The 14,243-nt window shown below is 42.7% G+C and overlaps 1 protein-coding gene across 1 annotated transcript in view; it reads right to left on the bottom strand.

The window, feature by feature from the left end:
- The window catches only part of LOC126188636 (multiple PDZ domain protein), a 1,242,986-nt gene that overhangs the window by 165,319 nt on the left and 1,063,424 nt on the right, over positions 1 to 14,243 (bottom strand). The window contains exon 14 of the mRNA XM_049930237.1: positions 9,256 to 9,325. Coding sequence (XP_049786194.1) covers positions 9,256 to 9,325 — 70 coding nt within the window. The remainder of the gene's footprint in view (positions 1 to 9,255; positions 9,326 to 14,243) is intronic.

Genomic DNA, 14,243 nt, shown 5'->3' with positions numbered 1-14,243 from the left:
TGGGAAGAATCGTCAGTGTTCAACGGTCATCTGGTTAAAAAGCCTTCCATGCGAGTTCCAGGTTTCACGCTCCCCAGAAGACAGTGGAGAACCATGAACCGCATCCAAACAGGACAAGGGAACTGCAGATATCTAAATCACAAATGGGGCTGGGCAACATCTCCAGATTGTGACTGTGGAGCTGCTATGTAAACAATAAATCACATTGTTGGTGAATGTCCGAAATGAGCCTTCGGGGGATCAATAAGAGACATCCACCATGCATCACTTGAAGGGCTCAACTGGATCAACAAAGTGGACTTAGAAATCTAAGAACTTGTGTAATGTGCACATAATTTAGTATAATACTTTGGACATTTGATTCTGCACCTGTATTTCGCTTGTCATTTCTTATACTGTATACTCTTAAAATTATGTATTTGATCCAAGCTCTGTATCATCATACGATAAATAAATAAACACCCATTATCAATCCCAGCAGTCCAGGCAACGGAAGAAAGAAAAATTTAAAAAAAGAATTACATGTATAATGCAGCATAAATGTTGTCTGTGTGCAGCTCCTACTAATAATCCTCTTTTTCTATAAGCTCACCAACCTATAGTTTGGGCATATTTCTATATATCTCTGTTACTTTATGTACAGTTCTTTGGCAACTTGCCTACTTGTCACACTGCAAAACTGTCATTTTTCAGGTTTCTGAATAGTCAACTGCCAGCTTTTCCAAAAGATATTGTTACACTTCTTGTTCTCCCAACATTTTATTCATTTCTTCACAAACATGTTGTCACAAATAATTATCGTCAAAATTATGTAAATGATATATCCTAAATGTGTACTTCAGATAAGCAACTAATGGTGAGAAATGAATATTTAATTTTTATTGTCATTTACAATATTGCAACAGCTGAAGTTCAAAGTCAAACTGTCAGTCTTAACAAAAGTAATAGGGACTATCATGAAAAACATAGCAAAAAATTAATTCAAAAATTTCGGAGTTCTCCCTGTTTCAGTATCGTTTCTGCACAGATAGGAATACTGAAATCTATGGTTCGTACTAAGTTTGTTTGTAATAGATATAATAACAGCTATGGTTCAATTCATAGAAGAAATTGCATGCACAATGGAGGACAGATCAATAATGCTATAGGGATAAAATCTGACACAATGCAACACAGTATCTTATTGAAATAATGAGACAAATTGGTACATAGGGAAGTTTGTTTGTTTGTTTTGTTTTGTTTTAGGGCATAAAAACAAAGGTCATACACGCCCAAGTCACAACTATAGAACGCAAACACAGAGACTAGGGAAACGACTATGTGTCAGTCTCAATGGAAAGAATAGGAGACATCTAAACAAGACACGTAAAAAAAACACCATAAAAATGGAGATCCAAAACTAAAAATTAAATGGCCTTCACCATATTGCTTTGGCGGATAAAAAGTAAAATGTGGGCGACAGCCCGCGCTTCATTTGCTAAAACAGCTGATAAATCAGATGACAAACTCACGATGGAAGGTAAATTAGTAAGCAAAGGGCATTCCAGCAGGTAGCGGCAGACAGTTAAAATTTGGGCACAATGCATACAAAATTGTGGGGCAGCGCCATTGAGTAAATGACGATGGCTAAAAAGGCAGTGCCCAATACGCAGCTGAGTTAAAATTATCTCCTCCTGGCGGGAGGGCCGAGAGGAGGTTGTCCTAGGCGCCACAAGAGGCTTAAGAAGCCGAAGCTTATTCCTTGAAGGGAGGACTACTGGCAATGCCAAAGGAACACCACCGCTTGACAGACGGCAATGCAGAGATCATCGGAGGGAATAGAGGTACTCACAGGCTGAGGTAAGAGGACTGCAACCTTGGCAGCAGCATCAGCAGCCTCATTTCCTGGCAGACCAACATGACCAGGGACCCACAGAAACATGACGTTGGCTCCACCAAGAGTGAGCAAAAGACAGTTTTCCTGGACCCACTGCACTAAGCAATGAGCAGTGAACAGTGCATAGAGACTTTGGAGGGCGTTCAGCGAGTCAGCAGAGGACACAATTGGGAAGGCGGTGTCGCCGGATGTACTCCACAGCCTGATACAAGGCAAAAAGCTCAGCTGTAAAAACTGAGGAGTGGGCTGGAAGCCAATATCAAAAGACACGGGTGCCAATGACGAATGCACACCCAACCCCACGGTCAGTCTGAGAGCCATCAGTGTACACAGCAGTACTATCGCTAAGTTCCATGCAAAGATTGTGAAACTGGAGGTGATAGACCAAGGCTGGAGTAGTGTCCTTAGGAAGAAAATGAAGGCCAAGGTTAACATTGGCTACTTCATGAAGCCAAGGTGAAGGGTTCACACCCACAGAGAAAGTGGCAGGTAGTGTGAAGTTAAGCCGCCGTAGCAACTGCCGAAAGTGGACGTCAGGAGGTAAAAGGGAAGAGGGACAAGCCCCATACTGAAGATCTAAGGAATCATCAAAGAATGAGGCATAGAAAGGGTAGCCATGCATGACAGACAAACGGCATGCATACCTGCTGAGGAGAAAGTCATGGCTGTAAGACAGTGGTAGTTCAGCAGCTTCAGCATACAGACTCAACCGAGCTGGTGTAAAAGGCACCCGTGTCCAAACAGATGCCACGACGGTGGATAGTGCTGAGACGGCGTAAAAGGGATGGGCGTGCAGATGCATAAACAAAGCACCCATAGTCAAGTTTCGAACGAACAAGGGACCAGTACAAACATAGGAGGGTGGTTCAATCGGCACCCCAACAAATACCATTGGGGACACAGAGGACACTGAGGGACTGTGTACAGCGGGCTGCCAGGTAAGAGACATGGGAGGATCAAGAGTGTTTCCTATCGAGCATGAGACCCAGGAATTTAGTAGTGTCAACGAACGGAAGGGCAAAAAGCACAAGATGTAGAGATGGTGGGAGAAACCAGAAATTCATACAGACGGTTTTGTCATTGGAAAAGCGAAAGCCATTGGCGATGCTCCAGGAGTGAAGACGGTCAAGACAGCGCTGAAGGCACCGCTCAGTGAGACAGGTCTGTGGACAACTGCAATAGATGGCAAAATCATCAACAAAAAGGGAGTCGGAGACGCCCGGCGGAAAACAGGCCATCATAGGGATAGTGGCAATAGCAAAGAGGATGACGCTCAGGACGGAAACCTGAGGCACACCATTTTCCTGAATAAAGGTGTCTGACAAAGCAGACCCAACACTCACCTTGAAAACTCGGTCTTGTAAAAATGCCCGAAGAAAACAGGGCAGGCGCCCATGGAAGCCCCACGTGTAAAGAGTATGGAGGATACCAGTTCTCCAGCAGGTGTCATAGGCCTTCTCCAAATTGAAAAATACTGCCACAGTTGGATTTTCGCAGAAAACCATTCATGACATTCATGGACAAAGTAATGAGATGGTCAACTGCAGAATGCCACACTTGAAATCCACACTGTACATTCGCGAGTAAGTGGCGTGATTCGAGCCACCACACCAGCTGGCATGAATCGTACATTCCATCACCTTGTAAACGCAGCTGGTGAGAGAGATGGGGCAGTAGCTGGAAGGAAGGTTTTTGTCCTTACCGGGCTTAGGAATGGGTGTGACTGTGGCTTCACGCCAGCATCCAGGAAATGTGCCCTCAGCCCCGATGCAGTTGTATGTGTTAAGCAGAAAGTGCTTGCCCGCAAGAGAGAGGTGCTGCAAAATCTGAACATGTGTAGCATCTGGCCCTGGGGTGGACGACTGGAATGAACTAAGAGCATGATCTAGCTCCCTCATAGTGAAGGCAGCATTGTAGCACTCACGATTCGGAGAAGAGAAGGGTATCGCCCGAGCCTCCTCCACTCGTTTCCTATCGATAAAACAAGGGTGATAGTGGGAAGAGCTCAAAACTTCTACAAAATGGCGGCCCAAGGTGTTGGAGATAGCAATAGGATTCACGATGACATCAGCATCTACTGTCAGACCGGAAATTGGGGAATGGATCTCGGTTCCAGAAAGCCACTGGAGATTGGCCCACACAATAGAGGAATGTGTGGAACGTAAAAGAACTAGTGAACGAAATCCAATTATCTCTTTTGCTACCCTGAAGAACTCGACGACACTTTGCACGCATCTGTTTATAATGAATGCAGTTTTCCAGCATTGGGAGGTGGTTAAAAACACGGAGAGCACATCTCCGTGTGCGAATTGTGTTGCAACATCCTTCAGTCCACCAAGCGATTGGGACACGATGTGGTAAAGAGGAAGTCCGAGGAATGGAACGTTCTGCAGCAGTAAGGATAACGTTTGTGAGATAGTCCGCCTGGTCATCACGACTGAGGAAATCTTGTTCTGCGAAGGTTGCCAGGGAGGAGTGAAGCTGCCAGTCAGCCTTAGTAAGCCACCATTTGGGCATGCATGTGGATGGGGTAGGAGTCAGCAGACAGAGCACACGAGAAATGGTCGCTCGAGTAGGCGTCAGAAAGAACGGACCACTCAAGACGAGGGGCAAGCTGGGTAGTGCACAAGGATAGGTCCAAATGGGAATAGGTGTGCGAGGGGGATGATGCGCATTAAAGTCACTGAGTAGCAAAAATGGTGGAGGTATCTGCCCAATAAGATGAAACAAGTCAGCCCTGGTGACATTGAAGGATGGATGTACATAAATGGTACAGAGGGAGAAACTCAGGTGGGGAAGAAAGAGGCGAACGGCAACAGCTTGAAGATGGGTAGTCAGGGAAATGGGTTGACTATGAAGGTCATCCCATATAAGCAGCATGATGCCCCCATGAGATGGGATGCCGACCTCATGAGATGGGATGCCGACCTCAGAGGGAAGGTCAAAACGAAACAGTAAGTAATGTGGAAGCTCAAAGCGGTCTTGAGGGTGCAATTTCATTTCCCGAAGGCAAAGTACAAGGGGACGCTGTGATGCTAGAAGCAGCCGTAAATCCTTGTTGTGGGATCGAAGACTGCAAACGTTCCATTGGAGGACAGTCATGAGGAGAAAGAGTGAAGGGGTATCAACTCAGAGTCCGCCGAGGGACAGCTGGTGTAGAGTCGCTACTACAGGGCACAGAAGCAGGAGGATCCCGCTCCATGGGATCCACACAAGCATCGGCATACCTGTGTGGTCGGTCGGCGGATTCCAACAACGAAAAACAGTTGGTGGTGCGCACCAGCGAGACGGAGGCCGGCTGGGCTAAGCGACCATGTGGTGACACTGTAGAGCAGGATCTGCGAGTTGGTGAAGGGGAAGATCGGTTGTCTTTAGCGGACTTATTCAAGCCCTTCTGTTTGGAGGAATACTTGGGTGTTGGTTGGCTGGAGGGACAGAGGAAGTCTTCCCGGGCCTTTCCTCCTGCCGGTTGTGTAGTGGGTAGCTTCGCCTCATGAGGCGAGAGATTGATAGTTTGTTGCACAGCAGGACGGGGGGACGGTGACATTACCTTGACACTTTGGGACTTCACAACCTCAGAGCCAAATTTGAGGTCGCATGTCTGTGTAGCCATGTCCTTCATGGAGCGAGGGGTAAACAGAACTGAACTATAAGTGCCAGACAGGAGAACACAGGGTTTGCGACTAGCCCATAACTTGCGAGCTACCGGGTAAGGCACTTTTTCCTTTACCCAAATCTCTTGAGCGGCCCGCTCATCAAGATACATGGGACAATCCCGGGAGGAGGCGGCAGTTGATACAGCGGGGAGTAGGTGGTGGACATTCACCCTCGTGTGCACCCTGCCATAGGTTAAGCACTTGGCCGGGTGTCAACAAGATGTTCTAGTGAGATTGACACTGGTAAAGCGCTTCGGATTCGGAATGTACGGCCAGACTGTGATGATTTCGTAGCCTTCTTTAATCTTGGACAGCAGCACCACCATATCAAAGGTGAGGAAAAGAGTGCGGGTGGGCAGCAAGGAAGAATCAACCTTTTTCAAGAACCGATGAATGGCAATGACACCCTGAAGTTTGTATTTCAGCTTCGGTCAGACCATCAAGCAGCCCGGTGTAAACTACACCACGGGAAGAACTCAAAGTTCTATGTGCCTTGACATGAACAGTGTAGCCGTCAAGAAGTGAGGCAGCAAGAAGTAGTTGTGCTTGAGTATCAGAAGCCGTCTCCAAGTGCAAAGTGACATTCCATAAACAAGAGCAGGATTTCAGAGGGCCATCAATGGCATTGACACTTTTCTGAATAATAAACGAATTGACCGTGGCAAAGGACTGACCATCTTCAGTACGTGATACAATAAGGAACCGCGGTGCAGCGGGAAGAGTCTTCAAATCAGCAGATTCATTACATTTTCGTTTCGCCGTCATTGATGGAGAGGATGAGTGACTCACCGCAAGGAAATCCCCCATGACTGCCAGTGCCTCCGATGGCGTGCTCCTTCCAACTTGGGGTCCCCAACACAAGGGGGCGCATCCGCCTTAGGTGATCGTTCACACCTCACGTTACACCTCCCAAACACCTGACGGAGGGACAAATGGGCAATCTGGAAAGGTTACAGCTCAGGCAACAACCCCTTCCTGGACCTGGCCTGTACCAGGGGGTACGTGCAAACCCTACCTGTCGACCCTGGGCTGGGAATTATGCGTTACCCAGTCACCTTTTACGCATCAGATGCGTGGGCCGGCCTTCACGAGCGCACAGCGAGGAAGAAGAAAAAAAAGAGGATCCTCATACACTGAAACGGAGGTACGAGAGATGAAGGAAAACAAAGAAAGGAAAAAAGGAGCCAAAAAGAAAGTTTAGACTGTTCGCAGGTCAGCAACAGTATGCAGAACATTCCCAATAATACCCCAGACATGTTCCTCAAGGGAGGGGAGGAACAATAGCAAGAGGATAGACATGCAGCATGGAAGAGAAAAAGTGCTGTAAAGGCTGGGGCCCCGTGGTAGCCAAACACGAATCTGCCAAAGAGTAGCAAGCCCCCTGGGGGGACACAGGGAAGTAAAACCACTAGAAAAAGAGAGAGAGAGAGAGAGAGAGGGGGGGGGGGGGGCGAGGGAGGGGAGAAACAGGTAGTGAAGGAAACAATACTGACTACCAGTCAGACTACAAGAATTGAATTTTCATCAAATATTCAACAAATAGCAGTGGGTGTTACACAGTACAGCATCTTAGGAATCCTCTTATTCCGTATTTATAGCAAAAATATCACGGTCCCTATAAATAATGCACAAATTACACTGTTTGCTGATGAGACAGGTACTGTAATAACAGACATAGATAAAGAAACTGCAAAATGCTACAAATGAGGTTCCTGGGTATATAACAGACTCTTCAACTCAATTTTTCTGTTTGTAAATCTTCCAAAAACAAATTTCATTAATTTTAGGAAAACAGAGTCTGAGAAATCCCCATTCTAACTATCAATAACCATCAGACATACAGGGTTTGCATCAACTACCCATATTCTACATCTCTGAAATGAGCTGAACTCTGTTGCCAAGTGCAGCACAGGCTGTGACCCAGATGCACATTTTCTCCATTTCCATTTGAGAGCTATGCACAGTATCAGGTTTTGAAGGTAAACTAAAGCAAATTCCTAAATTGTTTTCTGCTTGTAAATATGTCTGCTTGTGTCTGTATATGTGTGGATGGATATGTGTGTGTGTGCGAGTGTATACCCGTCCCTTTTTCCCCCTAAGGTAAGTCTTTCCGCTCCCAGGACTGGAATGACTCCTTACCCTCTCCCTTAAAACCCACATCCTTTCGTCTTTCCCTCTCCTTCCCTCTTTCCTGATGAGGCAACAGTTTGTTGCGAAAGCTTGAATCTTGTGTGTATGTTCGTGTTCGTTTGTGTGTCTGTCGACCTGCCAGCACTTTCATTTGGTAAGTCACATCATCTTTGTTTTTAGGTGTATATATATATATATATATATATATATATATATATATATATATATATATATATAGAGAGAGAGAGAGAGAGAGAGAGAGAGAGAGAGAGAGAGAGAGAGAGAGAGCGCTGTAAGAATTATCACAAAAAGTTCCAGACTGACACCCTCCAAACAGCTGCTTTTTCAGCTAATCATACATCTTTACCATGGCTCGCCTATTCAAGAGCATAATCACCACAGAATTTAATGAGGACAGGTTGAGAATTAATTTCAATATTTACTCATACAACATGAAGACATGTAACAATTTCTACATAATGAGAGTAAATAAGGCCATCACACAAATATATATATACTGTACAGCAATCCTCTTGAGCCTATAAAAGCAATTAAGAACAAACTGTGTTCAAAAACACAGTTTTCAAATATTTCATGCTAATCTATGACATAAGTGATTACTTGGGTAAATTTTCTCTTTTTGTGCCATATATATAATGCACGTCTGCAAGTTCATGTAAAAAAGTAACACTCTCTCAAGAACTGTATATAGTGGTATAATCCAATAAGGTAACATCAGAGACAATTGTGTAGGCTATTGTTTCCCAGTTAGCACCACCCACGTTTATTATTCGCACAAACTAAGTTGACACTCAGCACGATGGCTGATAGGAGCGACTGTCAAGGCATTTTCCATTTACCATGACTCCCATTAGCCACCGCACTGAGTGTCTCCTTGGTTTGCGCGAACAGTATGTGTCAGACAGTTGTCTGTTATGCAAATGTGCTTCACTTGTTTCTTCATCCAGTACCACTTACTGCCTGATACATTCTGGTCATTGGTTCTGTAGTTCAAAAATACTCTGTTTAGGATCCTCTATAATCTGTATAATTTTTACGCATAACTTTTGGAAAATCTTGTTTATTTTGTGCCTTAGGTCCACCCTGTTTTGGTATACCAACTTTGCTACTTCTGACAGTTTCTCAGTTTTTGGCTAATTCTCTAGCATGATGACTCCTGTTGGTGAATGTGATCATTCCACAAATGTCAATAAATTTGTGTTCACACAAATAAATTAGCACTTGTGTAAAAGGTTTGTTTCCTCTACCTACATATTGCAAATATAAATGAAAAAGGAGTGAGTTTAAGCCAAATACAAACTTTTATGGACTGAAATTTATTTTCTGTTCCATCATTTCAAGTATAAGTTATACACTTCATAATTTTACTAATTTAGGACTAGTGCTCTTACTCAAGTCCTATTTTTTCCCCCCCTTTGCTATGGTGTATTTACTGTTATATTCAGAAATCAGATTGTCAACTGAAGTACCTAACGACATTAAAAAGTATCATTACCTACAAAATCATAAGCCTCAGCATGAAAAAGTGCTGAATTGTTAGCAGTATAAATACGTCGTTTGACAATGCATTACCTCATCATCCAAGCTGACTGGGAACTGTGTAATTGGCTTCACGGCTAAATCCTCTATGGCTTTTTCTCGTCTGGAAAGAAAAGAACGATTGTAAGAATACATTTGTCAATAGTTACTGCTTCAACAATTTTAGTAAGTAATTGTAGTTAACAGGTAACTGATAAGTTTCAACATCAATCTACAAGAGTTCTAAACTATTCATCTCACATATTTGCAAACAATCATAGGACTGCCATATCCACATACATTATAACATGTTAGATTTTCTTTTCTGTCTGATACATAATCACTAAATTGTTGCTTTGACTGTACATATTACAGGCTGAAACTACTCGAGTTGAAGAAGGGGCATGCAACTGTTTGTGGATTTGATGAGAGAACCATAAGCCATTTGTCTAGAAGACTGTACACAAATCATGGAAAAAGTAATTACGTGTGGATGGGCAAGAATCTTAACCCTGTTCCTCACAGTCATGCAACAAGAAACAAGTAGTGGAAAGAAGAGACAAGAAGTAAATACATGTGAGGGAGATTACAACACAAAATGAGTAAATAAATCAGAAGAGAAAGAAAGACAACGAAAGAAGCACTGGACCGCAGAGAAACATCGATAACTGGTGATATAAGTGGCGTAAGATGAGGGTAGCACAAGAAAGCATCAGCTGCCCAAGTTCTCACTTTAAAAGTTCCGGCAGAAAATGATCAAACTCCCATCCAGTGCCTTGTGTTCTTACTGGCAAAGAATCCCCTTTTATCATAGATATCTAGCATCATGGAAATTTAAAATTTCAACGTGTTCTTTGGATATATAGTAAACCACAAGAATTTACGTGTAGGGAGAAGTATGGAAAAATCATAACCTCCTAATCACTCGAATACTGTGTCTTTCCAGATGAACACACCAAATTTCAGTACAGACTATCACTACCTTGCACTAAAATCCTAGAACCAGCCTCAGTTTTAAAACACATCCACAAGATTGAAGCTACAAAGTGGTTAAAAATAATAAAACACAAGCACGATACTGTACATACTTCTTTATTATTGATAAGTACGTTCAACTTTGACGAATATCACAGGTTGAATTAGTCTTAGCAACCAAACATTATTTTTTCACAAGTTACGCCTGAGACGGCAGAAATAATGGAAGAGGAACTGCATGTTGCCCTGATAACTCTTTTCTGCCGATATACCATTTCCGACATATCATTAAAACAGCTCGTACCAAAGGAGATGCGTCTTTGATAAATCTTACCGTGCTGACAATTGTCACCTTTACCAAATGACACCTGAAGTATTTGTATAATTGTTAACAGTAGATCGCTCTTTAATCCAACTAACGGAGTATATCGTGATTTACTATCATCACACATCCGTATCCATGGTTTCAGCTCGCATCAAACAATGAAAATGATACGATCCTTTGGAAATTCATTGTACAAAATCTTGCCTAACTGAAGAAGCAAACTGCTGACTCAGCAGACATTATTTCACTTACCCTCTATTCGTCAACTGAGTTTAGCACGTTATCCTCTAATGAGTACTGACTTCTGTGACACGATGTCTTGGATAGGGCAGCCCTGCCTCAAAATCTCAGTACTTTTAGCTCTAGCTCACTGCTCTTACAGAAGCGATATCATGGTTCCTTTTCCGCAACCCTCTTACGATTGCGTCCTCTCAGGGGCGCCTGTCTTTCATTACTCATTGATGCAACCTTGTGTTAATTTATTTTGACTGTCATAACTACCCATGTCATTTACTTAAAATACTGAAAAACATAGCCGTCTGTACCAATTTCTCCACACAAATGGCCAGTATGAACCTATCTTGTTTCTAACTCTGCTGCACTCCCCTACCCATTTCGTGGCAGCTACTTATTACCAGTAATTCATCAGAGTACTTCTCCACATACTAACATTCTACTTACAAATGACAATCGCTTTTCGCTGGGGTTCAGTAGTACCAACCAGATAACTTTCCCAGTACCACGATGTTTCCAAAACCTTAACCCATCTTCGGCACCACTGCCTTTCCCTCTTGTCCAAAAGGATAACGAGCGAGAGAGAGAGAGAGAGAGAGACGAGGTGGGATGGGTGGAGGAGAGGGTGAGAGAGGGGAAAGGGGGGGGGGGGAGAGAGAGAGAGCACACATTAATTTAATTGCAGTTACTGTTATTACATTTATTATTACTCCTGGAAATGTGTCTTCAAATAGTCTGTAACTGAGATCTAAAGTTACTTGGTGATGACTGCATCAGAAAATGGCAGCGCAGAAAGGCACGACCAACAGTTGAACCGTGTCGGTGACATTTCATAGAATATTAGGCGATGAATGCGTGTGAAAAAAAATATTTGAAACATTTTGAACAGTGATTTACGTGAAAAGATTACGCTTCTTCCCGTCTTCAGAAGACTATCAGTATAGATTTTCTAAAAATCTGCAGCATCTGAAACTCAAAATGTGTGGACAACCGACAGCTGCTACGTGAACTCTTTTTATTTTACAACCAATTTCGGGTCATGTTCGGATACACAAGTCTTCAGTGTCCTCCCTCCCCTTGGTCAATAATACCCCTCTGTGAAAGACATGTTTAATTCCAGGCGTAATCGTTGTCAGTGAAGACTTGTATTGCACATAAACATAGTCTGCTTCAGAATTTATAGGTTCCTACTCTATCGAACATTTATACAGAACTGTTCACAAATAACTATCGCACACCAAGCCAGTGGCAAAATTCTAGATGCTCATTGAACCATTAAGATCTCCGGAAGCAGTATATCACACTACATATTGAATATAACTTAGAAACACTTTGCACTATAATAGTATTATGTTGGATTTTATCTCCAGCTCTTTTCGATTGTTGTAAATTCCCATTTTCTAGTGGAAATTTTCATTATAAAGCACACAACTAAATAGATAACTGCCAGAAGATCGATTATGATCATTACTAAGACAAAAGTTTGCGATTTATTTATTTATTTTCAGTTTAGTTTAAAGCTCAGTGAACAAGAAGCTACTGCCCGACTCATCTTCTGCAGCGAATTTGCCTGAGATTACGCTCTGGCGCTAGGAACCATGGTTTTCACAGCTTTCACAGTCAACTACAGGAGTTATTTTGGTGGTTAATACTGTGTTGGAAAAGAGAGCACCATTCTGAATTGGTTACGCGTGGACACTGACGTCACTTCTTTCTAAGTCTTTGTTGTACTTTGTTAATAAATCTTCGACGTTTATTGCATTATTGTAGGCGGCAAATGCGCACTGTTCATCAAGAGAATAATCCTGATGTAAAAATTACATAATGTATTCTTCGCCATTTGCTTGAATCTCACTGGATTTCGTTTCATGTGGAGCGGAAGCCAAGCTGTGTCCTGTACAGTCAAGTATGATCATAACGATACGTTTTATGCTGTGTTACACGCACACAGATGGAGCAATAACGCAAGACAACAGCTTTACCAGCGCATTTAACTTGGTTAGCGTTGCCCAGTCAGCTGGTCCAACTAACCTGCAATGATGTGAGAAGTTGCAGTTCTGACGTAAAAAGAGACGAACAGAGAAACAATATTCGAATGTCATAATTTTCAAACAGAGTGAAATTATACTCGGCAAAACTCCAGCACTACCACAAGCTTGCTTATTAGGTGACCAGACGGGAAGCATAACATGCTCTCGTTCTCACCTGACATGGTAGTCTAATTACAAACAATAGTGACGAAAATCCCTGAACACCATGGTAATTCTTCTGGGCGTATGCTCGATGCTGTGAAAATGATTGTTTTTCATGTTTCTACAGCACTTAGCACTCTGGTTCGTGTGAGACTAGATCTGTGGTATAAAACAACAGACATAATCCAAATAAAGTATTTGGTTTTTCATTTTTGTCCTAAAAATTCAATTATCATGTTTTCTTAATTTCAGCAAGCTTTATTACCAATTTTCCGTGAAATATCGATAACTAAGAATTTATATTTGAAATGAAAACAGGAATTTCGCGTGCAATATGTCGATAGAAACCAGAAGACGTGCATTTTTCGTAAAAATTTATGATTTTTACAATTACGAGATGTAGGTATTTCAAATAGAAAAAAGGATGACCAAGGCGAGACTTGAACCAGCGATCCACAAATTGCACACTACGCTACCGATTCCACTACACATCTGATGTGCATCTGTATCTCAACTGCATCAAATTTAAAGCCGATTTCACTGTAAATTTATGACTAACATTAAGAACAACCTGAAACACTGCGTGCCGGACCGACACTCGAACTGGGGCCTTTGCCTTTCGCGGACAAGTGCTCTAAGAACAACCTATTTCTAGGCACTTTTTAACCGTGTTCCACACGCGTGTTCACTACATAGCAGAAAGCAGTCTCAGCCGTTTTCACACTGCGCATTAACAGAGCGACAAACAGCGCAACAGTGCAGAGGATGTGACTGTTTGACTGTACACGATTTTTGAGATAAAACCTACACAGCTAAAGCGTGATTAAGAAAAACGTCCATGGCTGTTAATCTATTACAATATCTTAAAGTTCATTTAATGTAATTTAGCAGTAAGATATCTAATACATAAGTAGGATCTATCTTCACGAGAGTAACAACACGGGTGTACGTTTGCTGCGGCTTCTGATTAATCATCGCGCTTGTGTTTGTTTACGTCAGGTTTATTCTTAATTAGCCAGCGCGATCACGTAAACCGTTATCGAAAATCACACCTTTCACGTCTTGATATTCGAAATCCCTGACGGGCAAACAGCTATTACTTGTGTTTGGTTTTTAACTTGACGAATGGTTTGATGCGGTTCTCTACGCGTACCGTCACATGCAAGTCTGTTCATCTGTGCATAACTCATGCATCCTACGCCCACTAGAAACAGCTTAGGTATATTGTACAGTCAAGTCTTTGTCTCACACACCAATTTTTGCCCCATACCTTCTGCCCCTCAGGATGTGTCCTATCAACCCTTCTTTTAGTCTGA

Source organism: Schistocerca cancellata, chromosome 5 (assembly GCF_023864275.1).
Source record: "Schistocerca cancellata isolate TAMUIC-IGC-003103 chromosome 5, iqSchCanc2.1, whole genome shotgun sequence".
Taxonomy (NCBI): Eukaryota; Metazoa; Arthropoda; class Insecta; order Orthoptera; family Acrididae; genus Schistocerca; species Schistocerca cancellata.
The sequence above is the reverse complement of the archived record's forward strand: the minus strand, read 5'-3'. Positions and strand labels throughout refer to the sequence as shown.